Source organism: Brassica napus, chromosome A9, assembly GCF_020379485.1.
Source record: "Brassica napus cultivar Da-Ae chromosome A9, Da-Ae, whole genome shotgun sequence".
NCBI lineage: Eukaryota > Viridiplantae > Streptophyta > Magnoliopsida > Brassicales > Brassicaceae > Brassica > Brassica napus.
This window is the reverse complement of record NC_063442.1, coordinates 4,615,841-4,642,391: the sequence shown is the minus strand read 5'-3', so window position 1 is coordinate 4,642,391 and position 26,551 is coordinate 4,615,841. Positions and strand designations below refer to the sequence as shown.

The following is a 26,551-nucleotide window of genomic DNA, read 5'->3' as shown; positions in this document are numbered from 1 at the left end:
TCTCAAGTCACTCGAAAAAGCACTTGATAACTCCAAGTGCAAGCACATTAGAGCCATCTTTAACAGCTTTGAACCTAACCCATAGGTTTGAATTGCTAAATCTTTATTTCTTTGAAAGATTTTGTTACTTAGTGGTTTTAAGACTTCGATTACTCATTAGATTTACGAGTGCGTTTGAAGAATTTCAAACTCGTTTTTACTTAACTTATTATCCCATAATATATTAATGTCCGTTTGAACATATACCTCTTTTTTTTTAACATATACCTCTTTTATCAGAGTGTTCAGTCACATTCGTTTAAATCTGCTTATTTGATAAAAGTTTATTTGAATATATGATGCTTTGCACATATGTATCACAATGCCTACATGTTTGGGAGTAATTAACAATTGAAGGAACATATATAGGTTCAGTTAATAGCTGATAGAATATTTGGTTTAATTACATATAGAGAGTCTAGATGGTGCCTTGAGTTTTATAATTTAATGGAATTGTGTATTGGAAGTCCAGAGTGAAATCCACTATTAGTTCATAGAAAGCTCAGAGCATGTCCAATGAAAGCTAGCCAATCTCTAGGCAAACAAATGAATAAATTACTGCATTTTGCTCTTTTACCGTGCTCCTACTTGTCTAAATTGTCATATCTTTCAAGCAACCTCTTATTTGATAAGACCAAATAATTAAATCATATTTATAAGCATGAGTTTGTTGCTACACACTTCATTTTTTTTTGTTTCCTTTTGTATTCTCAAAAAAAAAAAACATCTACTTAAATTAGTCTTTCACTCAAACATGGTTGCTTTCCATGCAAGTTACTACCGAGGACTCTGGTAAGACTCAGGGAACCATCTCTGAAGAAGCCGATGTTTTAGCTTCACCAACAAGGTAAAGGCTCCATAGCATGGCAAGTGCATCACTGCAACTGAGAAGTACCTGTAAAAATGCCACATAATTTAAATGTAATCATCCCTAAATATCCAGCGAAACAATGGAGAAAACTAAAAAACATTTATGAAAATTTTAAGTTACCATAGTGGAGCATAGTGGGATGCTAAGTCCAGGAATGGGTAAGGCCACCTATCGATAGACAAGGAGTGATTGTTGTCAAAAGTTAAGAACGATTACATCAAAATAATCGGTGAAATTTGTATGAAATGTTTACCATATATGGACTAACGAGTGGAGAGTCCATTGGAATAAAACATAAGCTATTGTCCATAAGAAGAAGTAAGCAATTCTGAAGCATGGAAAGCTCTGCAATAATGAAAATTTAATTATCAATTAAGAACAAACCAATGAGTTTATAGCTGCTACTGTATCTTTGTTAGAATCTGAGATATACCAAAGAGTTCAAAGCAGCATCACCAAGCAAGAAAATGGCATTGAGAGAGTGCATGCTGATCACCAGCTGCAATATTGATCACATATATTTTATATTATGAATTGATCACAAATGTGTTTATATAATGAATCAAAAAAGTTAAAATGGCTTATCAGATTACTTACAACATTAAGGCTATAGTCATGAATCTCAAGGAAAGGAACAATGATGAACCAGAAGACGCAGTCAGTGAGCAAAACTGCACCTGCATTCATCTGTTTCACCCAATATCCAATCAATAAATCATAAAAATCCCATGATATCTTGTGCATGATTATGAATTTTGATTTTAATTACCTGAAATATTATTTGGAAAACATACCCCCAAAAACCAGCTGAATTACTAGAGTATTGAGTCTGTTGAAGAGTATGATCAGAGTCTTTGGATCTTGCTCGTTCTGATTCTATAGCATCAATGCTATCTACTCTGTCACCAGCCACTCTTTTGTTGTATTGGTAACATCCATGCAGTGAAAGAAGTGAGCCTAGCTGTTAAAAAAAGGTATAGAAAAATGTAAGAAACTTGAACAATGTCACAAATAAGTTAAATAAGCAAAGTAATAAGGTTTAGAGATAGATGATTGTTACTCCAAAATAGAGAGTAATCAAAGCAAAAGTCCACCTGCAAATCAAAACAAAATATAAAGAAAAAAATTAAAGACCAACAAAAAAATAAAACAGAGATAATGTTTTGTATCCATTCTCTAAAGATTGGAGTCACATTATAATTTTTATCAAGAGAGAGAGATAGAGCTTACTGTGTATAGTAGAAGAAGATGGTAGGTCCATCAACAAGGCCAATAACGATAAGCATAATGAGAAGAACGAAGAAGGCAACAGCTCGAAAAGCAAGAAGCCAAGCTGGGTGAATATTACGGAGACAAGGCCTCCAAGTCTCATCTTCATATACATTACCCGACCACTCTTTCTCTCCTCCTTGTCCACTTCTTTTTCGGCGAAAACCTTCGTATTTGAATATAAGAAAAGCGGTAATAACCATCGCTATTGCCATCCATATGCAGCAGATCATAACCCTCCAGTTAAACCAGTAGCTTGATGCTGTTGTGTCCACTATTGTTGTTGATGGATGCCAAGCATCTTTTAACTCTGCATATGAAGATGGTGATGATAATAATGATGATGATGATGATGAAGCCATTTTGTTGTAATGTTGAGAAGAAACAAAAACAGAGTAAAGACTAAAGAAAGTGTGGATTATATTTAGAACAATATGTAGGGGAATTTGAAAATCTTGAGTCACGAGGTGGTTAAAGATAGTTGATGAAGCAAAGGGAGAGATTCGAAGCTTTAAAAGCATGTGTTATTGCACATAAAGATGAAGAAAACCATTAGTAAAGAATCTAGCTGATCAGATTTGAAAGAAAAATGTTTTAATAAAGAAAAAGAGAGAAAGAGAGTGAATAAAGATGAATAAGATGGAGCTGATGTCGAAGCTAAGGAAAGAAATGATCCTTGCAATAAAAATGCAAAAAGACTGGATGTGTAAGAGAACACGATTCTTTGCTTCTTTGCTTTAGGAAAGACAAGTATTTTTATACAGTGAGAGAGAGAGAGAGACTTAAATAGTTTTAAATAGTTAAATACACAAATTTATCAACCAAAAACAAATAAATAAACAATACATAGCATAATGTTTCACTATTAAATTTTCCATGCATTTTTTAAATAAAATTCCATGTGTATGAAATGGAAATGGAAATGGTAATGGATTCGAGGCACTTGGTTGAGGATTTTTGTCTTCAAAGGAACATGTTTGTTTTAATTTTCTATTTGGCATATAGTCAAATCGATGCATTGATACATGGGAATAATAGATGCACGTAATGTGGATAAATGGTTGCGTTTGTATATATATATATATGATATGATATGTTTAGATGCTCAAGAATCTATAAAGATGTAAATAAAATAAAAGGCATTTCGATGTGGAGTCTCAATCTTTTTGCAAATACCCAAAAAAAAAAGAGTATAAAAAGCTTTAAAACTCTCAAGCATACATTGGGACGTATGCATTGTTTATGTGTCCTTTCTCTTTCGTTATAGTATATGTTATATACACATAGCACATGTGCTCTATATGTTACGTATTCACATGTAAACAGATACGTGGATATGTGTATACGCGTATAAATACTAAGATTCCAATTGGGGAGGAGGACAGATATGGCTTGTGTTTAGTTAGGTTATACAGTTTGTGGTTCAAAAAGTTAGGTTATACAGTTCCACCACTTGAAAAGGGAATAAATCTATGTGATATGGTATTTAAATAAAAATGAAAATAAAGGGTATATTTGGGAGCTCTCTAAATAATTATGAAATGTTTCTTTTTTTTTAGTGTAAAACATATGAAGTGTTTCTTTTTGACGATTTTGCTGTGTCAATTATAATAATAAATTAATTAACGAAAACACCTATTGTGGCTAGTATTTTTTTTATTAAGCTAAATGTAATAATAGGTTACTTTTGGTCAAAGGCAACGAGTGGGACACATCAAACCCAAACCGAAGACTTTACTGAATTTTCAGATAAACATGCAAATACCAGAGTATGGGACCATTTCTCAATCTTCTTAATAAATACTTTCAATAATTTTGTATATTCTAAGTTCTAACTTCTATATGTTTGAGAACAAATGTTTTGAGTTTGAAACTTGAATGGAAAGTTATTTGAAATGGATCACGTGATGAGTAGTAACATTTGAAGAATGTGGCTAGTGTATTTAGTAGTCGTGATTAGTATAGTTAAAGCAAATAAACAGCATTCAGAACCAAGTTGAATCAAATTAGTATATAAGTTTTGTAAGTGTAATTAATTTTGAACAAAATGCTTTTGAAATTTTAAAATTTAACCAATATGTATGTACATACATAAATTTATATATATATATATGTGTGTGCGTTTCAATATAATTATACCTTACTCAAACTATCCCACACAAAATTAATACGACACCATCCTTTGTCGGTGCATTGTAGATCCTTGCAAGTTGCAACTATCCTGAACAAGAATACGCGACACTAAATGTTGAAAGATTTGCTTCAATTTTGTTTTAGGAATGGTCCGCATGTTTGCAACCTAGATTGTGTCTTATTAATTTGGTTACATTAGTGTCTAGTTGGTTAATTCATGCGGCTTCTAAATCATTTCAAATATGTAGAAGAAGTCATCAGTACACTCAGTTGTAAGTAATTGTGTTTTATCATAAAAGTTAAAAAAAATTAAACTCACTAAGAATTGTTGAAAACAAAAATGTTTAGTAACTATTTCTGGTGGGGTTTACTTGTTTAGATTTTCTTTTTTGATGATAATGCATGGCTTGCTGAATACGATAAAATATCTATTAAGAAAAACAAGTACGATTAAATCAAGAAAAAGCTGTCTATTTTTAATGGGCCATCATAAGGAATGCTTATTGGTAACTCCAAACAAGAAGAAAAATAAAATCTTTGCATTAACTAAAATAAACCAAAGTATACGATCCTAGTGGACCAGCCTTGGGAAATGCTTATTGGTAATTCCAAAAGATTTTGATACCTTGTGTTGTAAGGCTTTTGTCTCTTGCCATACAACAGCCAATGCAATTTACGCATATAATTAAAAGACTTAATACATACTAGTATGTGATGAATAATGACTAATATATTTATCAAATACTCTATGTGTATTGTTCTTGCAGAGCATCAAGTCGATTAATCAAATCTTTTTGGGGCTGTTTTAAGAGTAACAAATAGCGGCTTTCATGGCTTTGTTAAAAGCAATATTTTCCAAATAAATCAATTTGATTTGAAACGATTAACGAAAGACCAATAAAGAAGTTTTGAGATTTGTGAGTTATGGGGGAACCATTTCTGTCGGCAGACTCCTTTTCCTTCAATTATTTTTGCTTGAATTATCATTGAAGAAAAACGCTTTGATATTAAAACATTGAAAATGTTCCAACTAAATAAGAAATTTATAAACAAATAAAGTTGATTTTTAACTCCAAATTTCAAACCTATAGCTTAAATATGTAGATGCATTTGTTTTTTTTTACCAAGAAAAAGATATTACATTTTATAATGTTATATATGTAATAATAGGTGAGGCCACAGGTCGGTCACGTAGGTTTGAAGAGGAATAGAGGATTCATGTGTGACAGAGGGACAGCTGCCACAAACAGAACCAAAAGACGAAAGCGACGCGACTTGGACGCTAAGTAAACGCGTTTACAACTAAAACTGATGTTAGCTTCACGTTACTACTGCTACATTCTATTTTCAAATCGACAACACACAATCTATATATATATAAAAATGTTTGCCTCCCTCCTGTTGTGACACGTCAGCGCCAGGTCACAAAGTCGGAAGCTACTGTGCTGACACGTGTCCCCTTAAGACGGTACGCTGCGTTTCATTAATAGGACTATGCACTTCGGTTGGGCTATTCTTCTTTCACGGCTTCATGTATTTCTTTTTTTCTGGGCTTTATTTTTAATTCAAACTCCTGTGCAATTTGGTTGGACTTTTGACGTATTGGGCCTTTAGTTATTTTCGCACAGAATGAAGCCGCTTTCTGATTAGGGTTGTTAACCCCGTGTTCTTATTCTTTGCAAGATATCGTTTTCAAAATTACTAATCATAATATTTTCAGAACCTCGACTCTCTCTTCTCTTCAAGTTTTCCATTTTCTACTTTTATGAAAAACATCATATTAACGCTAAAACATTAGTTAAATTTATGGTTTTATATACAGAGTCCCGACAAATATTTACTATGTTTCAGAGGTTTAAGATATCCATAGAATATATTATACTACCATATGCATATAGCAAAGAAAATTTTAAAAAATCAAATAAATCAAGACAACTAATGCGAATCACAGCCTGATAAAATAAAAACCAACCAGTAAAAAAGTAGTCTAAAATCATTACAAACACATAAATATAATAGTAATAGTTTAAAAAAAAATAAAGAAATTGTCAATCCATATTATTAAATAACAAAAATTCGTTCACATAGTTCCATGGGAAACGAAATTGGCTTAAACTGAATTAAAAAAAAACTCTAGGAATTTTTTACCAAAATTATTCATGTCGATCATATAAAAATAAATTGTATAAAATATATTATTATTAACATAATAAAATATACCACTATATTATACTCCCTTTGTTCCTTATAGATCCATTTTTAGAAGAAAAAAATTTGTTTTAAAAAGATACATTTTTTACATTTTCAAAACATTAATTAACGAAAAATTGTACTTTTCAAAAAATACAATTATGTTTAATAAAATCTCATTGGTTAAAAGTTATTGGGAATAGTTGATTAAGAAAAACAATGTATTGAAAAATACAATTTTAAATGTTTTCTTAAGAAATGTGAAAAAACTATAACATGAATCTTTTAGGAACGGAAGGAGTACTAAATCAGTGTTTTTGGCTCATTTGGTTTGATCGGTTTCATACACCAAACCGTATACATTTACCGTGATCTCTTCAATAGAACATTTACCTTCAGAACCAAACAATAATATTTTTTTTAAAAATGTCCTAATTATTTTGGATGTTGATATGGTTTATTTGATAATTTTAAAAATATGTAAATCTTTAAACAGTAATCTGTTATGTTTTAAGTTGATAAAAACGATAGATTAAATTTATTTTGCATAATTTAAAACAATAGATTTAAAAGAGATTGTAAAATATAAAATATATATTAACAATATACAACCGAAAAAACTTATTTGTTGAATATCAACCACAATTCTGAATACTATTAGTATTAAAAATCTAAAATATTGACATAATAAAAATGATTTTTTGTTAGTTAGATAAACATATGATTTTTAATAAAAATAACAAAACTAAATAATAAAAATATTTTAAAATTACTTTCAAACTGAGAATAAATTAAATATTAGTTTCTTTTAACTTCCCGCCCGTAGGGCGGGCCTACCCTAGTACTAACAATAATATTTCCATCTTTTGTCTTTATTATTCAATGGACAAACTCGCAAGGTTTCTTTCACAGTTTGGTTTCTTTAAAATGCCCACCACAGAAACGAAACCACACTATAAAAATATAATTTGGTGTTCATATATACATGTTTAGATCGCATTATAATAAAATTACTTTAATAAAAAAATATAAAAACTACATAACATTATGGAAGATGTATTGAACAAATAACATTATGAAGATTGAAAAAATGCTTCTTAATGGTTATATGAGGAAATGCTAAACTAGATACAGAAAGAGTTTGGTACCTTTCATGGATTCACAATCTTGCAAGTTGGAAAAGAAAGAAAGAATCGCCCAAACGAAAAGAAAAAAAAATGTTGGAAGAAACCAACAAGATGATGTTTATATAACAACAAAAAATATTAAAATGTTTAGTAAAGAAAAATATGAGTAAGTGAAATTTAAGAAAATTTGGGAAGCACGAGAAGCTTTAAAAGCAATGAGAGGAGCCTTGCCAAATTGGGGTTTAACTAAAGGTAGTTAGTTAGTTAGCTTAGCTTACATGTTTCAAGTTCTTTTGTTCTCCAAAGCAAAATCATGTGTCCTAAATCCCTTTCATTTTATTAACAACTTATAAGATTACGAGTTTTGTCTATATTGGTATGTATATAATCGAGACGCCGCATACACTATCGTAGTATCGTTTCTAACGAATGGATGTCAAAGTTAATTAAACTTCTCTACAAAATTCATATATTTATTATTCTAAATTTCAAATAATTTACGATAGAAACACGCTTATTCATTTTAGTTTCATTTCAAGATTACTTGTTTAAAAACTCAAGTTTATGTGTTTACGTCACATGTGAATCTAAAATATTTATTTTGAAAAAAAAACATTTTTATGCAAAGTGTAAAGGCAAACGTTACCCAACACAAAATGATAGCTATTCCAACATATTTTTGGGTCTGGAAGCTCACCAAACTAAAAATAAATGGGCCAGAAAGAAAAAGCAGAGGGTTGTTGTTATGAACCCATTGCATAAACAATTTAAGGCCTAACGGGCTCAGCCCAAATGTTTTTTTTTCGTTTACTCAAAACGAAGTCGTTTTATACACTAGTAAGAAGGAAACTGGTTTCATGCACTTGTATCTTCGCCGGCGAGCAGACACGACCAGAAGAACTATATTCCGACGAGCTTCTTCGATCATCATCAGAAGAACATAACGTACCTATTCTCCCCGATTACATCTAATAAAATAGTTAGGTAATTTCACTTTCTCGCAATTCTCTTCTCTTTTACATCCGTACCACCACCGTCTCCGCCGCCGTTAAAAAACTCCGAATCAAAATGTCGATTTATTTACTTCAATTAAGCTTGCGTTGTCTCCACGTTATTGGGTTTCGAAAAGTCTTTAGCTTTAGCTTTGTTTAATGGTGTGTGGAAACAAACAATAATCCTCTGTTTTTGATCTTTGATGTTCCATTGAATGAATGTTTCAGGAGCAAAACCTCAGAGATAGAGATGAAGAACATAATGTTTTTTGCTCGAGTCTTTTATCTTATTTTATGAATAAAGATTTATTTTGGATATTTTCAGAATGAAGGCAAACGCAGGCACGCTTACAAACTTCGAAGTACTCGACTTGCTTAACTCTAGAGGTGCATCTAATGATACTACAAGAGTTATAGCTCCAATCTCTACATCAGAATATACAAGGTTACATGTTGTTACTTTAGCCTTTAAAAGAGATTTAGTGAAGTTAATATTTTTTTTTTGTTAATTTAGGTATATGATTACTTGATGGAGACTCCTGCTTGCACACAAACACAAGAGATCATTACAAACTTCTCTGATCAGTGCAAATATTTCAAACTAGCTAAAGCCGAGATTCTCAATATCATCAATATCAGGCCATCATCTACTGTTAACCTGGCCCCGGTTTGTGTTGTTCTTACTATCTTTCCTTACCAGAAGATCTCATGAACATATCTATCGTTGCATTAGGGTATATCTACTTAGAGGTTGTCATAATAACCTTTGATGATTGGGAGTTCTGTAGATCTTAGAGGAGCCTAGTGAACGGGGAATCGATAAAAAGGCAAAAGAGGGAATACTAAAGCTCGTGGAGGCTTTGCTACCGCCGCCTCCTATAGTGGAAGCTCGTGGAGATAACGAGGAAGAGGAAACAGAGGAGGGTGAACAATCATAACATGGCAACTGCAGTTTTGAGGACTTTTGAGTTAATTATTTATTCTATTTTCTGTTTGTATAAGCTTCACTGAACGTCGAGAGCTTATATGAAGTGTACTAGATGCATACAATATGGTTTCTTTCAGTTGAGTTGTTTAGTTTCATTTCCATATAAAAATATAGGAAAATATAAATCGTGTATGACAAAAATGAAGAAAACCATATTTTTTAATAATAGTATAAACTTGTTTTTTTTTCATTTTCTAGTAATCTTAATACTTTTTGGATATTGTATAACTAGATAGTTTTAATAGCTAGTTGAATTTTTTAATTTATATATTAAATGATATTCCGAAAAATAATCTTAATATTTATGCTTTCAAAAATAATTATATTATGAAATAGATAAAGTATGTGTCTATGTCGTAATGGGCATCTTTGTTGTGCTCTTGGGTTCGAGGGAAAGCTTTGTTGTGTAAGGTTCAAGTTCACATTGTTTGTATCCAAACAAAATAAAAAAGAGTCACAACTTTAAATTGCACTAAGACAAGCTGAAATACATAGCATCTTTAATTTAGTTTTAGAGTTTTAAAAAAATTACTAAAACCAAAATAAACAAGAAAACCAAATCAAAACCAAAGCGTAAACTAAGGCTACGTCATATAAATTCTTCTTAAGAAAAAAATCTTACATCTTCAAACGATTATAGGTCCATTATTTCATGATTTTAAAAGTATAGATGTACGACTTACACAAATGTAGAGGAATATGTTCTATACAATTATACTAAAAAGCAAGGCAACTTATTTAAAATACTTTTCTTCTCGAATATTATTTCAAATTTCGTTGGATAAGCATATAGGGTTTGACAACTTGACATAAATAAAATAGGTATCTCAACCTTTATGAAAGCATATGTAATCCATTCATTTTCATGGATAAATTTAGGGTATATATATTCAAGATTCGTATATTTATATGGTTAGTTAAAGCGTATACTAGGCATAATCAGATCTTAATTTATTTAAAACATGTTAAATAGTTACAATGAGTAATAAATTTTACAATGTATAGTGTTATTATCGCTAGCCTACTGGTGAAAATAAACTGCCTGAATGATGTAATAGTTTGTACACATTTATATGCAAGTACGTACTCCATCTTGCAGATGTTAGTAGATATCACATTATTTCATTGCTCGAGTGATAATCGCTAACGTTATACGGATGATATTATGATGATGTAAGGACAAATAATGAGTGATGTAATTGGAACAAAGATACGCGGGACATATACACTTTGTTAACTTTGAAAAGTGGGTCTCACTGAATTATATAATGTGCCGAAGAATATGTCGTCATCACGCTTAGCTTATCTTGTGTGATTTATATTCTCATATGCACCATTTTCGATGCCCTTTTATTCTTTTCTTTCTTTCCTTTCGTTTTAAATTTTGTTCTTTTGAAAATCATGTGAAGTGAACCAAGAATGAAGTATTCTCCCTAGATCCTTACAATCTTCAGTTTCCTACTTGTCTCATAGAGTTACGAAGCTTTCCCTTCAAAGTTATTTATTTTTTCAGTATAGCACAACAACATTATCCTGTAAAAATAACATCATTAACATTTACAGTATTATCAGTATATAATAACCAACCAAGTTCGAAAGAGTCCCCAAACTCTATATACAAGTACTAGAGTTGTCATAGCCGGATTAAGATGAAAAACTTTAGTTACAGAGAATTATAAAGTAGAAAACAATTAAATATTAAAATGGAATACATTCCTCACAAGAATACTTCATCGTCAACTACTTTTAACATTTTGCTAGATAGAATTATAAAATCGTTGTAACAAAAACAAAGTAGACTAGTTTTATCCGACGGTAAGGTGAATATCTTTGTAATTTAAAGTGTAACGTAATATGTATACTAAATGATGATTAATCGACATGAAAAATTCAAGGTAAACAATAACACGAGTTGATGTACCTAATCGTTTTTAGTTCATTTGCAATCAAATTTGAATTAAAGATTACTTTCAAAATGATTTGCGTTTTTTAGATCTCTTTGCATTTTACTACCGTTTCTAAAAATCACATGTATTCATATAATATAAGTAAAAAACTGCTAGAGCCCGCAACTTTTATCTCATGTTCTTATTTTCCATCGATCAAACCTTTAACTTTCGATTCGAAAATTTTATCAAACAGAAAGTATCCAAAGTAATTAACTCACTATTAGTGAGTCACTAATGATTAGGATTTTTGAAAAACAAAAACAAAAACAAAACTTGAAACAGACTGCCACATGTAGAAGAAAATGACAGATGGCAAGAGAATAAATACTTTGCTTGAGAGAAGCGAACGAGTAGGGCCGATTAATAGACCCACTTAAATTCTCAAACTCATACTTCTTCTTCTTCTTTATCGTAAGTCTCAAAACAGAAAAACACAGACAAGAGACTTCGAAAAAGATATTATTCTCTTCTCACTTTTGTCTCAGTTGTGTGACGATCAAGCCGCTATTTCTGAACTCATCTGACGGCTTACGTTGTCTATCTAGGTCCCATGGGTTGATCGTAGACGTTGAATAGATAAAGATGATTGGTCAAGTAGACGAGGACCCACCAAAGGAATGTGGGTCCGAGGTTTTTGGAACCACCGACGCTTTCCTTTTTCCTCCGCCACATCCGTATATACGGTCCATCTATACAATTATAGACATAGATTAATTTGCATATACTATTATCTACAAAAATAAAGTTTTTACTTTTATCATCATCACCAAGCAAGGCTTATTAACTTTTCAAAAATCAAATTTTCAATACGAATTTAAAACTGGAAATTGATTAAGTACGTCTTCACGTTTTTTCAAAAAAAGTTTAAGAAGTTTGAGAACATCGTTCATAAAAAGAAGGTAGGATACAATGAAACTGAGAAATACCACCATAACCTACATTACTTCCTGAAATAGAACATTTGAAGCTCCCTAGTTTACGCTTAACGGTCCATATAAAAGTAAAACTTCAAATAGTTGTATATCCATTAAAAACTATCAACAGAATATAATAAAACTAAAACTATGGAATTACAGTTTTAGATTAGTAAGTGGGTAGTTGCTAAAAAAAGATTAGTAAGTGGGTTTAGATAATAAGATCACCTGAGTTATGGACGACCAAAATGAATAATTAAATTTCAGATAGATACAATGAGAAAAGTTTACTAATCATTTGTTAAATTGAAATACTATATTTTCCGATGTTAAGACAACAGTTTTTAAAAAAAAGTAAAAAATAATTGTAAGTGTGAACTAACTTAACTAAGTTGTATAGTAGAAGTGGTTTGTTGAGTGGAGACAGCAATCCCGAGGCGAAGAATGGTCCTCTTCTTGCTTCCTTCTTATTCACATCCCAACCCCCAAACTCTTCCATGCCTCATCTCCTCTCTCTTTCTCTTCTCTCTCTAGATTTTTTTCATAAACTTTTTTTTTTTTTGGTAATCAGATTTTTTTCATAAACTTGTCTTAAAGTTCTCACTCTCCTCAATCAAAACAAACGCAAAATGGGTCTCACTTCTCTTCAAGCTTGCATGGATTCTGATTGGCTCCAGGTATTTCCAGTTAGACCTCCATTATCTGTATTTTGCGTTTGCATTTACGTTTAAAGTTAGTATATATCTTCAAAGAACATTAAAAAAATTAAACATATAAGCAGATCTTTTTGGTTAGTTGTAAAGATAAAGTTCATATGCAAATGGAAGATCTGATACGTTTACGTTTGACATTTTTGTTTACGTTTCAAACTTATTTTATCTTATCTCTTTGTAGTTTTTTTTGTTTGTTATGATTTTGTTTTTGTCTCTTGTAAACTGTGAATGTGTAAATGTAAATGCAAATGCCAAAAAATGGTTTGAAACAATTTAGACCTTACTCATCTCAAACCATCATTCTTTGGCGTGCAAATGATGAATTATACCATTAAAGTATGTTTCTATCGTGGTGAACTTAAAAGGAAAACGATTCTACAGATCTTACACTGTTACACATTTTGATATAGTTTTGTAAATTGTAATATTAGGAAGCTGAGTCATCAGGAGGAAGCATGTTAGACTCTACAACAACTTCTCCATCAGCAGCCGACATACTAGCTGCTTGCAGCACTAGACCACAAGCCTCAGCCATGGCTGTAGCAGCGGCGGCTATGATGGACGGTGGAAGGAGGCTGCGTCCACCTCACGACCATCCTCAAAAGTGTCCTCGTTGTGAGTCAACACATACTAAGTTCTGTTACTACAATAACTATAGCCTCTCTCAGCCTCGTTACTTCTGCAAAACTTGTCGCCGTTACTGGACCAAAGGCGGCACATTAAGGAATATTCCGGTCGGTGGTGGCTGCCGCAAAAACAAGAAACCCTCTTCCTCAAATTCACCATCCTCCAAAAAACCTAACATTGTTACGAGTGACCTTATGGCTTTAGCCCATTCTCACCAAAACTACCAAAATGCCTCTCTAGGGTTTCAACATTTTGGTGGGAATGGGATGATGGGGTCTTACACAGCTCCTGATCATAGTAACGTTGGTTACTTGGAGAGCAAGTATGGCGGTTTGCTTTCACAGAGCCCTAGACCTATTGATTTCTTGGACAGTAAGTTTGATCTCATGGGAGTGAACAATAACAATCTGGTCATGGTTGATCATGGAAGTAACGGAGATCATCATCACAATCTTCACAATAATGTTGGTGGTGGTGGTCTCATGGATATCTCTGCATGCCAGAGACTTATGCTATCTAATTATGACCATCATCATTACAATCATCATGAAGATAATCAAAGGGTAACATCAATAATGGATGTGAAGCCAAGTCCAAAGCTGTTATCGCTTGATTGGCAACAAGAGCAAGGCTACTCGGAAGGTAGCGGCAACGGAGGCGGAGGGAGATCTGACGGTGGTGGATACGGTGGTGGCGGTTATATCAACGGCTTAGGTTCGTCGTGGAATGGTTTGATGAATGGCTATGGATCGTCCACTAAAACAAACTCCCTGGTTTAATAAATTACTATCAGAACTTTTTTTCTTGTCGTCAACAACTAGTAGTAATAATATGTACTAGTAGAGAAGCAACTAAATTATATATGGGTTTGTTTGAGTAATCTTGATTAGAGGATTCAGATATATTTATAGTTTTGTGTGTTGGTGTTACTGTGGACGTCCTTGATGTGTAATGTTTCTTGATATATAAATAGCGCTCATTCTATTTTTGGTAACTTAGCTGTATACGACTTCTAAATTGATTACAAAACTGTTTACTTCAGTTTCCAAAAAGTAAGATGAATGTACATGCACGGTTATATATAGTGATGTGTTTTTTTTCTTCTTGCTATGCAAAGATCAAAGAATTCAAAGTTTATCCATGAATTTTGTCGATAAAATTAAGGAGAAAAACATAGCCTAACTGAGAATATTTGACATTTGGAAAGAAGTTCACACTTTCAAATTGGAATAAATTCTAAAGAAAAATTAGGAGATAGAAAGCTAAGTTAGCAAACAGCACATCACAGGACAAGATTCTCTACTGATGTATATTTTCAGATACTTATTTGCATGGTTTAGCTAAAATAAACGTTAAAGACTGAGTAACAAACTAAAAAATTGAAACCAACGCCAGCTAAGAAACAAGATAATTATTTACTAATTCCTCCTACACTTCCATAAGATAGATTCTCAAATATATATATACATATATATATATATATGGATATATCAAATTTTAAGAAACTTTTTCAAATGAGAAATTATGAATTTTGAAGATTTGAAATGTCTATCTAATATTTTATTATTATTATTATAATTTTGTTATTTTTAGGAGTCTTCACATAAAATTGCAATTATGTTGCTCTAATCCAGTTCATCTGGTAAATGATAGAGTTTTATGAGTTATAGAGATATTATTAAAGAATTTAGAAAACTATAAAAAAAAAAAGAAATATTTTAGAAGGAGAAAACTTTTCATTTCTTAGGAGTTTTAATATCAATAGAATGTATATATATAAATAAATGTTAATTTAACTTTGGTTACTCAAATCTTCATCTGAAAAATTATTTATGACTCCCTGAAATGTTTATATATTCACCTATGAAATTATTCAATGATTAGAAACTATCAAAATGGAAAAGATCCAAAGCAAACTTAGAAGATATCATGTATGTAATCACAACACATATTAAATACAATAAAATTTGAACAAGATCTCTTATCGACAAAATAGGTTTCAATACAAGTTTATTGAGTATGTATGCCTTGAATAATTTAGAATTTTTTTAATAATTTTTTTTACTTGAATTTAGACAATTGATCAAAATTTCAAGTTCACAACTTGTGCATACTAAAGTAGAGCGCATAACAACATATACATCATGCTAACACTATAGAAGAGAAGAAAGGGTTGCCTTGTTTTTGAATGCTCAAGCATGTGACATAAGCGTTGTAGAAACAAGACTCTTTGGTGATCATTCGTAGCTTCAATGATGCTCATGAGAACACTGCTTCTTAGTAGCTTTGCATCCTTGAAGATTCTTTCAATTACCTCCTTCAATTTGTCACTTCAGCTCCTTCTTCATCTTTGCTTCTTCGTTGATGTACATGGTGTCTGCTTGTAGTTGTGTCACCAAGCTTCTTTGCACAAGTCTCAAATGTGCAACTATATCATCACCCATTATTTTTACCCTTCTCTCTACCTGTTCAATTCGTTGCAACAACTCAGCTGATTGTTCCATCCATGCTAGCTGATGATCTTCAGACATGTTGATGGAAACATGTTCTTCATCTTCTTCATCTTCTTCACTCTTTGGTTGGGCTAGATGGATGAAGATTCTAAGTAGATTGGCGAGTAGGAATGGGTGTATATCACCTATGAGGAGAAACACTATATCCATTGATTTGCATTCAGAAGCTGAGAGATGATCTCGTGAAGAGAGAAGATGAAGATGGTTGATGGAGGAGAGGAAAACACTTCTCTCTTATGGTTTCTGACCATTCTTGTGGTTTCTTGCTGGAGAAGATGGTGGAAGACATCGTTGGAAGAAGGTTTTCTTGATATTTCCTCTGTTTCCTCTGTTTTTAAAAGCAGAGAAAAAAATAGTCGGTTCTTTTTGGTTTAACTTTAAACCGACTATGTTATTTAAACCACGTGGAATGTCATGCGGGTCCCTTGTTTGTTGGACGCGTTTATGTATAGCTAGTGTTGAGTCAAAGTTCATGATTAACGAAATTTTAACATCCACTTAGAATAAAAATATATTTTTGGGGGTAAAATTCAGATTATTTTTGTCATATTCTGACTAGTATTAAATGTTAAAAATATCTATAATATTATTTGAGAAGTAAATTTTCTGATTTGTCATGTTCTCCATAATTTAAGATTTAGTCATATTTTTAACTTAATTATTAATTTTAATAAATAATTTTAGTGATTTAGCTGATAATTTATCACTATCTTGTGATTTAGATGATAACTAGTATCAGCTCCCGTGCTACGCACGGGTGTTATTTATTTATATATACATATATATCCTAAGTATATTATGTGTAAACTTAACAATGAAAAAAATTATTTTGAAACTTTGAAAGGTAAAAGTTTGATGTTTATATCTTACAATAGTCTGATATAAACCATTGAATGTAAAATACAGGTAGCTTTACAAAATCAAGTTAAAAACTTAATACATATGAAAAAACAAATTAAAGAAAGGGGTAATAAGGTGATTATACAAATTTTGCATAAGTACAATTAAAATACCAACCTTAGTTTTGTAGATAATTAAAGTTAGTATCTTTTGTAGTGACGTTTACCTTATTTGCCTATAAATGCTTTTATTTTCTTTCATTGCATCCTTTACGGTTTTTCATTTTTGTGCTATACTTGCTTCAACATTTTTGTTTCTAAAACAATCTACAAATTTAGTTACAGTATTATAAGAACAATAAAGCAAAAAATTATATATTGATCAAAGTAAACAAACAAAAAACACATGAATAGAAAAATAAAGACCAAGCTGATCAGATTAGGTTTTTACCTAGACAGTAGATGAGTCTTCTTGGTTTCCCCTCACCTGAGTTACTTAAGCTCCATTTGTTGCCTTCTACTTATCATCATATTTTTTTTCTTCTTGGGGGCACGTCTTAAAGTTTTAAATTATTGTACGTGTGTTTTAAGATGAATCTCTCTTACTCTCATTCTCTGTATAATCTATCACCACCACATAAAATAAGTATTTCTAGCAAATCGAGAATTGATATAATCCGGTTTGAAAATATTCAAATTACTCAAAGTTAAGCAAAAAAAATAATATATTCAAATTATTGACTTGTTTTGTTTACGCTTATCTTTCTCATCCAGTACTGTAACTTTTTTTTTTTTTTTTAGTACTGTAACTTTTTCCTATATCTATAAAAGAAAAAGAGGAAAAAACAATAAGCAGATTAGAAAAGAAAAATGTTTATGAAAAAGAAATTCGTTGTGATGCAAATTAGAAAATTGAGCATGAAGAGTTTAAATGTTTTTAGAGTTACTAACCTGGACTTTAACGTACATCAGTCAACTTTTTTTTTTGCTAAATTACAGCAGCGGACTGGAAGTATGCTTACATTTCACCAGAGATTATATATGTTGATGGATCCAGAATTGTAGATTCAATACTGTGGATATGTCGTTCGAAGTTTACGATCTATTTGCTTAAAAATTGAAATTTCATCGCATTCTAGCAGATTTAGAAGCTGTTAAAAGAATTTAGGAATTAACAATTTCTGAAAGCAAGTAGAGATGAATTACTTACGTTATAGGCATTGTGATTCTATCTAGAAAAAAATATTAACGGTTCCAAAAATAGTGAGATCATGGAGTTAGTGTGAGAAATTTTAGGGATTTTTCATTTTATTAAAATTTAAAAAAATCAGTTAAAAGACAAATAGACGAAACTGTTTTTGCATTAAATATTTTTGCATTTAAAAATTAAAATTTAAAAACATATCTTATGTGTCAAAATCTGATTGTTCATATGACTTGTGCTTTAGTATATAAGGGATTTATCATTATCTTGAGAAATAATTAAAAAATTCTAAGGATAATGTCATAGTTAAATTTATATGATATTTATTTTAGTAATATTACAATTTATATATATATATGTTTTATTATATTTGGTTTAGTAATATTAAACTGACTCTATTTTAAAATATATAACATATCAGATAGAATGAATCATCTATCTTTTAAGATAAATTTCTTATGACAATCAAAATGATTCATTATGATAATTTCTGAAAAAAATTTGGAAAGAAATTCAAAACTATCTATTATACTATTATTTGTGAAGTGATTTGTTCGCTTTCACGTTAAAAGTTAGAATGTTTAAAGTTTTTATTATCTGTAATAAATAATTAGATTATATTTTTAATATAATTACCTATAAATTTAAAACAAATTTCATTAATTTGAAAATCATCATTATCTAAAAAATAATATATTATGCTATCCAAAAATATTTTACGTCATAATATTTTAAAAAATAAATATAAATCTATGTATATAGTCTTGTGTATATATGAATCTTTTCAAGTTTATTTAGCGTGATTAAATATATTTATTATACGTTATTCTAATGGTTTTCGTTGATAATATATCTATTTACTATTTTTGTAAAATTATTAAGTCCGCAAGTGCGGGCAAAACACCTAGTAATTCTGTAATGTACAAAAATTCTATAATTTGAGCACTATGTGATCTTTGTATAATAACTCTTTAAAAATTTTAAGACTCAGGTGAATGTTTTAGAACCGACCATATCTAGAAATTAGGGAACGTTTTGATATTTTAAAATATATTGAATCAATTTATGATGATCATAATCAAACGTGATGCTGAAGAAACCCCTATAAAACCTAGAGTTTTTGTTCCTTATTAAAGTTCAATAGTTCATCCATGTTATATATCATTTTGCAGGAGAATGGGAGATAATCTTATACCTTCCGAACAGATGAGCCTACAGACATGGGCGAGCAAGAGACTATCAGAAGGTCGAAGTAGTTTGATTCTAGTAACGCGGAGACAGCAACCGTGAGGTACGTAAGAGGAGATGAGAAGAGCGACGTGGTGGCCAGGATGAGACTTAATCACCTCGCTAGCGGTTACTGTGCTGTAAACCCTCTCCAACTTGCCGTCTGGTCGTTGTATCACCGTCGTTGCCGTCTCCACCGCCTGACAGTTCCCCATTTCACGGCGGAGGAAAGTCAAGAGAGAGAGAGGAGTGAGAGTAAGCCTAGGTGAGGGGAGGGTTTAATATATGATAATAGTGAAGTCATTGCTTAATTGTTTATGTTTCAATGTTTTGGATTGTCCGTACAGAGGCAAGTGCTTGCTTGGCTGGAATCTTTCACTCGGAAAGGTAGATCCTCGGTGGCATCAAGCCTTTGAAAATATGAATCTATTAACCATTTTTATTATTATTTATGCTAACATTTAGCTTAAGTTCTTCATAATCGTAGAAAAAAAAACAGTTTCATTTAGACATGCTAAGTCAAATAGTGTGTCATTGTAGGTTTAACAGAAATAAATTAAATCTAAAATTTAGATAATTAATAAATCTCTGATTTTTCAATTTCTTTATGTACGATTTACTATTTACTATAATTAATAAATTTGTATATGTCAAGCAACTTTATAAATCTCAAGTATTTTATAAGCAATGAGGCTATTGTTTCTTGTTTTCTTGTGAAAATTAAATAAAGGAAATGGCAACTAAAGTTGAAGTAATAATATTCCCTCGTGCAATCAACCTTATTCACATGCTGACTGTACACTTTAACTCGGTCTCTGAATGCCAGTGTCGTATTAAGCGTTAATTATTGTGAATACTTAGTTAATTACGTAATGAATCGATCTGCCTTACAAAAACAAAACGATCTTGACTTTTGCTTGTCCATAATTAAGATAACAAACGAAAGTGGCCTTTAATGTCTATAGTTTATGCAACATAGAACAAAAACCTCAACACAAGAGTGAAGAGCCACTCTCATATATATATATGACCAACTCACAACAACAAAAATTAACTATAAATTTTATCCATATAATGTGTAAATATTCAATATTATTTTCTTATATATAATACGTAAATACATTCAATTTTGGTTGAATTCATTCAACCAGTAACCTAGTTTTTTTTTCTTACAAACCAGTAACCTAGTTAATATTTTGATTATGAAAGAGATCAAGGCAAAATCTTTTCTGTTTTTTTTTTGTGCACTGACCGAAGCAAAATCAAACTAAAGACTTAGAAACTAATCAAAAATCACAAAGTTGTGTACCCTTAGATTTACAAAGTCAAAAGCATTAGAGAGAGTAAACAACAATGCTCTCAAGGTTCATAATCATTCTTGTAAATAAGACTATAGAATGTGAGATATCTTTTAAAAAGTTTCCCAAAGTTTTGTGAAAGGAACAAAACAAAAGAATTCAAAGAGGCAACAATGGTGAAACTCTTGAGTAAACTCTTTTGCTCATCTCTCTCTCTCTCTCTCTCCTCCGTTTTCAGACAGAAGGGAAGTACTTGTTGAGATTGAAAGGAAGAGAATAGAACTCCTCACTTCTTGTATCACCTTTGAAAGATCTAAACTTATCCCACCAATGCTTTCCTCTATCTTTCCTTATAGAAGAATCTTTCTTGTGCAGTGTATTATCCAAGAAGAATGCCACCACGCCAGCAACAAAAGGCTCTGAAGAGAACGGGACATTCACCATATCGTTGAACTGTCAAGTAAAGAGTTCCATTAGCTCATAGTCTGGATAGAAAAAAAAGAGAGCTGGTTTACTACTACATACCCAACGAGCGCCTGTGTGGACAGGACCATAGCCTTTGATTGCGGTGTACTCATTAAAGTACTGAGGGATCGACAAGCCGAGGAAGACGGAGAAGCCTAAGATGAACTTAGTCCTGAAGCTGTTTAAGTTACAGAACTGAAGAAAACTCAAACCTCCAGCTCCTACGTAGGCAAAGAAGAGACAGTACAAAGCAGCTATTATAGGTGCTGGGATTGACGCAAACACAGCTCCAAATTTTCCTGCATTAACATATAATAGATCATCAGTACAGATACAACTTTAAACAAAAGCCTTTTCTTTTACTTAAAACTTACCGAGAATAGAGAAGAAGATCATGAAGCCTGCAGCTATCTGAACAACCCTTCTACTACCAACTCTTGTCAGTGCTAATAGTCCAGCATTTTCTCTTCACAAACAGAATAAAAAACAACAACTTAAAACCGAAATATCCAGAGTGTTTAATCAAATGTGGACATGTATCATCTAAGAGATGCTTACATGGAGACAGAGGATCCAGCACCAGTACCAAACAACCCTGATATCAGAATAGCTACTCCCTGATCCACAAAACAAAAACATCATCAGCTCAGAAACAAGTGATTACATTGCAAGATTATAATCTGAAAGTGTGGCTAAGTTACCTGCCAGCCAACACCACGGCTGAGGATAGAAGGTGGCATCATTGTTGCACTTGCATATCTTGAGACAGCGATAAATCCACCCGTTGACTTCAATGATCATCCACACACAAAAAGAGAGAAAAAAATTGAATCAGCCAAAATCACAGAGCATAAATCAATTTATTTTGAAAGATTAAAAATGTGACATTACCTCAACTAGAGCAACAAAAGAAGCCATCATCATTGCAAAAGCTTCTCCAGCATCAAACGAAGGTGCACCCCACTGGAATGGCCATGGAACTCTTATCCTGAAAAAAAGCTAAATTAACAACAAATCCAATGAAGATCACTACTTAAATCAGCTGAGATGTAACCATTTACCATGGGGCAGCACCTATGATGCCAGCACGATCAGTTCTGCAACTTGTTTGCGTAGTTGGTGCAGCACCATTGTATGCCCCACCAACTGTAAGAAGGTGAGCATAGATCCACACAATCACCACAGCGAATATTACAGCAAACCGGTCAAACACATTCTTCCCTGACTTTAGCACATGAGGCAAGTACTGCAACAGAGAAAACACCAGAACATTAAATCAGGAACGTTACTTTGAGAGTTAAGAGAAAGATTTATTGTGTTAGCAAGTTCAAATTATTACCTGTGAGACAAATACTAGAATGAGAAGCTCAGGCAACCCAATCTCTATGCACTTAGCAACCTGGAATGTAAAAGGGAAGTTAACAACTACACACAAGAAGTGTTTCTTTGTCTTCTCAGTGGCATCTAGAGAGTAGAGACTTTACCCCGGGGAAACCAAACTCGTATAGACCAAACCCAACGAGACCCACCAGTGGAACAGCTGATATAGGACTTAAGAACCTGTAAAATGAATTACAAAAGCGAAGTTTTTTACATATCATTTACAAATGTTTTCAAGACTATTTCCTCCTGCCAGACTAACCTAACAACATTACGCCAGAGGCCACTGAAACCAAGAATCATCTGCAGGGTTGAAGCAACGATCAATGCGCCTTGAGTTGCTCTCATAATCCTCTCAAAGCGCTGCAAAAAAAAACATGATTAATTTGTTGTTTTAAGTTTTTAACAATGGCACAAAGAAAGATTCACATAAGAATGATAAAAACAGGAAGTCATCATCATTACATCTATAGGGTTGGAGGTATCACTGAATCTTCCTGAGAGGATGATTGATATTGTGGTTGGCACAAAAGTGTAAGACGCTCCGATAACAGCAGGCAATCTGGTCCCAAAAGTTGTTTGGAGCAACGTGTTGATGCCGGCAACAAAGAGAATGGTCTGGACCACCTTTGCCTTCTCTTCCTGAGAATCAAAAGCAAGATTCAGTTCAGTCACTAGAACACCATTCAGTATAAGCTCATTGAAGAAGGAAGGCTTACATATCCACCACCCATCTGGGGAACAAGAGCAGTAGGTATGAGGACTGTTGTGCCGAGCATGACAAGGTAATGTTGAAACCCAAGTAGAATAGCTTCAGCTGAAACACACAATCATGAAAGAGACATACATGTAAGTCGTTGTGGAAACTGCACAGTTCCATATCTATGGAACTCTTTGTCATTCAGACATCGGTTAACACACTGTAGTAACATCAAACAAAGCTTTATATCCACTAAACGAAGAATCATATTCAGAGACAGCCACAGACAAAAAAAAAACAACAACAAATCTTGCCATAGATGCAACAAATCTTGAAATTGGAAGTAACTCTAGTAACAATGAAACAAAGCTTTATATTCATTCCACTGAGAATCTCATCCATGGAGACAAATGGTACTTTTGTCGTTCCGACATTGGTTGAAAGTGGAGGTAACTGTAGTAACATCAGACAAAGCTTCATATTCATTTTAGACAAAGAAAAAAACACAAATCTTGCCACAGATGCAACAAATCAGACAACAAATCTCGTGTTTAAAGCAAAATTAAGAAACTGCACATACACCGACAGATGAAGCCAAAAAAAAAAAGGAAAGAACTTTAGAACTTGCCACAGATGAAACAAATCAGAACAACAATCTTCTTGATTAAGGCAAGACTAAGGAAGCTAAATCTTGTGAAAACAGTTTGGTCTGAGAACTACACTGTACACAGACAGAAGAAGAAAGCTAAAATAACAAAAAAAAAGGAAAGAACTTTGGAGCTTGGAAGCTAGAATAGAAGAAAAAGGAAAGAGCTTTAGGAACTCACGCCAAGGAGGAGGGCTGGTGATGCAATAAGAGATGTTGGGGAGCTGGTCTTTTGGAGGATGCGGTTGAGGTTCGTCTGCTTTCGGTGCTGGAGCTCCACCTCCCGCCATGGCTTCTTTATCTCACTCTCTCTCTTTCTCTGCAGAAAAGCAACAAATGAAGAACAAGTTCCAGATCGGGGAATCTACTAGAAACAGAAGTGTAAAATGGTGTAAGTAAGTAAAGCACAAAACTTTATAAATGGGAGAGAAGAGAGAGAGAGAGAGAGAGAGGTTGAGAACTCACATCAGTGGCAGCAGCTTCTGGGAAGAAGAGGAGATGAGATGAAAACGAGTAACAACAGTGTATGTTTGTGATGTTTAGGTACAAAAGGTTAAGCAGCAGAGAGAGAGAGAGAGGCTTTAATTTTCTGCAAAAGTCGAGGTAAAAATATTATTTAGTCAAATTTTAATTTTGAATCAATGTAATGTGGACAAAGTCTTGTTGTTAGCAATTTAATTATGTGAGGAGTGTATCTATTAACGCAATGAATGAACACACCTTGTGTAGTTTATATTCCCCTCAGTATATTTATGTTTTATTTGTACTGTATAATTATAACTTTATATTCTTTAATTTACCAACTTGTATGAAAGAACTCTAATAGTAGCAGTTAATATAAAAAGTTTGATAGATTTGTGACTATATAAATACATTACATAATACTATTTTGAATCGAGGCGGTAATAGTAATTTTGTTTGAATTGAAGCTTGTAATCGGATTTTTATTTCCGTTTCGGATCGATTTATAAAATTATTGTTCAAAAAAATATTATTTTGAAATAGAGAGAAGGGAAATTTAAACCAATAACCAACAAAAAAATTATATTTCACTAACTAACCATTTCCTTCCATCTCTTCTTCTTTTTCTTCCTATCTCTCTCTACTCTCTTACTACAAAACTAATATTTCTTCCAATATAGTTATTCAACAAATTAACCCATAGAGAGAATCATATTTTAAGAGGTCATGGATTTTGAACAGGAGCAATGAATCAAAAAAAAATTGCACCGAATTTTGTGATTTTAATAAGAAGTTTATTGTGTAGTTTTGAAACAATTGAGAGGGAGTGACAAATTGATTGGTTGATTAATAAATTCTGTTAGTACTATAAAGATGGAGAAAGATGAAAGGGATGGTGAACAAAGGAAGAGACGAGAGGAATCTCTTTGTTTTCTTTAAAGTGTGCATTTTTTTAGAAAAGATTTACTAATTAGAAGTTGTTTAGAGTTTTTAAACTATCTCTACTTGCTTAAACATGTTGTCAAATTGTAGCTAAAACTTTTCATAATTCAATAATTCTTGCATCATTATCTATAAACAGGTTTCTAAAGTGTCAGGTCGGTTACAGGAAAAAAACAAAACAAAATACTCATATACGGGTTTTTGTTCCTTCTCCACTATAGCATAGTGATTAGTGGTGAATCTGGTGATGTATTATGATGATTGACTTCTAAGATATTCACGAACCATCAAAGATATATATATTTCACTTGATTTTTCACTTTTATGGTTTGTTTTGAATATGCCTAGATAATTTTTGACTAGATGATAAAAATTAAGTGGTAAATAGGCATACAACTTGAAGTTATCCACAGCGTTTGAAGAGTCTTAGTAGTATTGTACAAATAGTATAAGTAAAGCATAAAACTAGAGATAACGATAGCAACGCATAAACGATAAATGTCACGTCCACCTTTTTGTCATTCGTAATCTCGTTATCTATTACATAAAAATTCCAATAAAACAATTACAAAGATACTTTGACGTTAAAACGATATTTTTGTCAGTTAAAAAAAAAAACAATATTTTTGTAATGGAATGTAGTGGGACATTATATATTAATATTCCAGTGGCCACTGGACTCAAACTTTAATTTGGGTAACGAGTACAACTTTATTAAGATCAATATGTTACTACTATTCATAAGAGATGTGTGTTATTTATATTTCTTCACAACAACTATTGTTGTTTGTTCTACTAAGCATTAACTCAACGTTTTATCAAAACAATGATGCATCGTTTTCAAATTAATTTATGGTAATAACTATCACAACTGTAGTCTGTAGTGACCCAACTTGATATATCTTGCCGACAATTTGCAATGTATATCTATATGAACGAAAACCACGTAAATAAACAGCAAAAACAATAAAAACTAGTCACGTTTTACGTATGCATGTACAATGAAATTACTAAGTGTTGTATCGATAACAGACAGTAACAGTTACATATGTTTGTACTCACT

General features: G+C 32.1%; 5 protein-coding genes across 9 annotated transcripts; 2 read left to right on the top strand and 3 right to left on the bottom strand.

Moving 5' to 3' along the window:
• Positions 1-678: 678 nt before the first annotated feature.
• LOC106366174 lies at positions 679-7,790 on the bottom strand. 2 transcript variants are annotated; one of them, XM_022692353.2, is made up of 9 exons: positions 7,651-7,790; positions 2,141-2,489; positions 1,971-2,004; positions 1,680-1,871; positions 1,508-1,597; positions 1,344-1,409; positions 1,164-1,255; positions 1,031-1,078; positions 679-934 (listed from the first exon to the last, which is right to left on the bottom strand). In XM_022692353.2, the coding sequence occupies exons 1-9, from the start codon at positions 7,655-7,657 to the stop codon at positions 817-819; spliced, it is 996 nt and encodes a 331-aa protein (XP_022548074.1). In that variant the 5' UTR covers positions 7,658-7,790; the 3' UTR covers positions 679-816. The 2 variants fall into 2 exon arrangements, with proteins under 2 accessions (XP_022548074.1, XP_013661197.1); XM_013805743.3 differs by lacking the exon at positions 7,651-7,790 and having other exon boundaries at positions 2,141-3,134.
• A 260-nt stretch (positions 7,791-8,050) lies between these two features.
• Positions 8,051-9,801, top strand: LOC106364116 (DNA-directed RNA polymerase III subunit RPC9-like). The gene is made up of 4 exons (XM_013803747.3): positions 8,051-8,613; positions 8,947-9,073; positions 9,136-9,288; positions 9,410-9,801. Exons 2-4 carry the CDS (start codon positions 8,948-8,950, stop codon positions 9,557-9,559), a joined length of 429 nt encoding a protein of 142 aa, XP_013659201.1. The 5' UTR covers positions 8,051-8,613; position 8,947; the 3' UTR covers positions 9,560-9,801.
• A 3,035-nt stretch (positions 9,802-12,836) lies between these two features.
• On the top strand, positions 12,837-14,806 carry LOC106366173 (dof zinc finger protein DOF5.6). The gene is made up of 2 exons (XM_013805740.3): positions 12,837-13,149; positions 13,617-14,806. Exons 1-2 carry the CDS (start codon positions 13,102-13,104, stop codon positions 14,589-14,591), a joined length of 1,023 nt encoding a protein of 340 aa, XP_013661194.2. The 5' UTR covers positions 12,837-13,101; the 3' UTR covers positions 14,592-14,806.
• Positions 14,807-16,139: 1,333 nt separating this feature from the next.
• LOC106362716 (protein INAPERTURATE POLLEN1-like) lies at positions 16,140-19,810 on the bottom strand. The gene is made up of 2 exons (XM_013802571.1): positions 19,564-19,810; positions 16,140-16,450 (listed from the first exon to the last, which is right to left on the bottom strand). Exons 1-2 carry the CDS (start codon positions 19,808-19,810, stop codon positions 16,140-16,142), a joined length of 558 nt encoding a protein of 185 aa, XP_013658025.1.
• A 1,047-nt stretch (positions 19,811-20,857) lies between these two features.
• LOC106366172 (nucleobase-ascorbate transporter 6) lies at positions 20,858-24,785 on the bottom strand. 4 transcript variants are annotated; one of them, XM_013805738.3, is made up of 14 exons: positions 24,550-24,785; positions 24,266-24,403; positions 23,458-23,555; positions 23,204-23,380; positions 23,001-23,101; positions 22,843-22,918; positions 22,698-22,757; positions 22,420-22,604; positions 22,250-22,346; positions 22,060-22,146; positions 21,917-21,975; positions 21,733-21,824; positions 21,419-21,657; positions 20,858-21,346 (listed from the first exon to the last, which is right to left on the bottom strand). In XM_013805738.3, exons 2-14 carry the CDS (start codon positions 24,372-24,374, stop codon positions 21,128-21,130), a joined length of 1,599 nt encoding a protein of 532 aa, XP_013661192.2. In that variant the 5' UTR covers positions 24,375-24,403; positions 24,550-24,785; the 3' UTR covers positions 20,858-21,127. The 4 variants fall into 4 exon arrangements, with proteins under 4 accessions (XP_013661192.2, XP_013661191.2, XP_013661193.2 ...); XM_013805737.3 differs by having other exon boundaries at positions 24,266-24,448; positions 24,550-24,754; XM_013805739.3 differs by having other exon boundaries at positions 24,266-24,451; positions 24,550-24,694.
• Between the last annotated feature and the right edge of the window lie 1,766 nt (positions 24,786-26,551).

Excerpts from the sequence above, each read along its gene's own strand:
- LOC106366174 (XM_013805743.3), bottom strand. The coding sequence starts at position 2,700 with ATGCTTTTAAAGCTTCGAATCTCTCCCTTTGCTTCATCAACTATCTTT. Across the intron at positions 1,598-1,679 it reads TTTTCCAAATAATATTTCAG|ATGAATGCAGGTGCAGTTTT; the intron begins GTAATTAAAATC and ends TGGGTGAAACAG. Across the intron at positions 1,256-1,343 it reads ATGCTGCTTTGAACTCTTTG|AGCTTTCCATGCTTCAGAAT; the intron begins GTATATCTCAGA and ends TCATTATTGCAG.
- LOC106364116 (XM_013803747.3), top strand. The coding sequence starts at position 8,948 with ATGAAGGCAAACGCAGGCACGCTTACAAACTTCGAAGTACTCGACTTG. Across the intron at positions 9,074-9,135 it reads CAGAATATACAAGGTTACAT|GTATATGATTACTTGATGGA; the intron begins GTTGTTACTTTA and ends TTGTTAATTTAG. Across the intron at positions 9,289-9,409 it reads CTACTGTTAACCTGGCCCCG|ATCTTAGAGGAGCCTAGTGA; the intron begins GTTTGTGTTGTT and ends GGAGTTCTGTAG.
- LOC106366173 (XM_013805740.3), top strand. The coding sequence starts at position 13,102 with ATGGGTCTCACTTCTCTTCAAGCTTGCATGGATTCTGATTGGCTCCAG. Across the intron at positions 13,150-13,616 it reads TGGATTCTGATTGGCTCCAG|GAAGCTGAGTCATCAGGAGG; the intron begins GTATTTCCAGTT and ends TTGTAATATTAG.
- LOC106362716 (XM_013802571.1), bottom strand. The coding sequence starts at position 19,810 with ATGGGGAACTGTCAGGCGGTGGAGACGGCAACGACGGTGATACAACGA. Across the intron at positions 16,451-19,563 it reads TAGGCTCATCTGTTCGGAAG|GTGATATACACCCATTCCTA; the intron begins GTATAAGATTAT and ends TTCTCCTCATAG.
- LOC106366172 (XM_013805738.3), bottom strand. The coding sequence starts at position 24,374 with ATGGCGGGAGGTGGAGCTCCAGCACCGAAAGCAGACGAACCTCAACCG. Across the intron at positions 23,381-23,457 it reads CCCAGATGGGTGGTGGATAT|GAAGAGAAGGCAAAGGTGGT; the intron begins GTAAGCCTTCCT and ends TTTGATTCTCAG. Across the intron at positions 21,825-21,916 it reads GCTGGATCCTCTGTCTCCAT|AGAAAATGCTGGACTATTAG; the intron begins GTAAGCATCTCT and ends CTGTTTGTGAAG.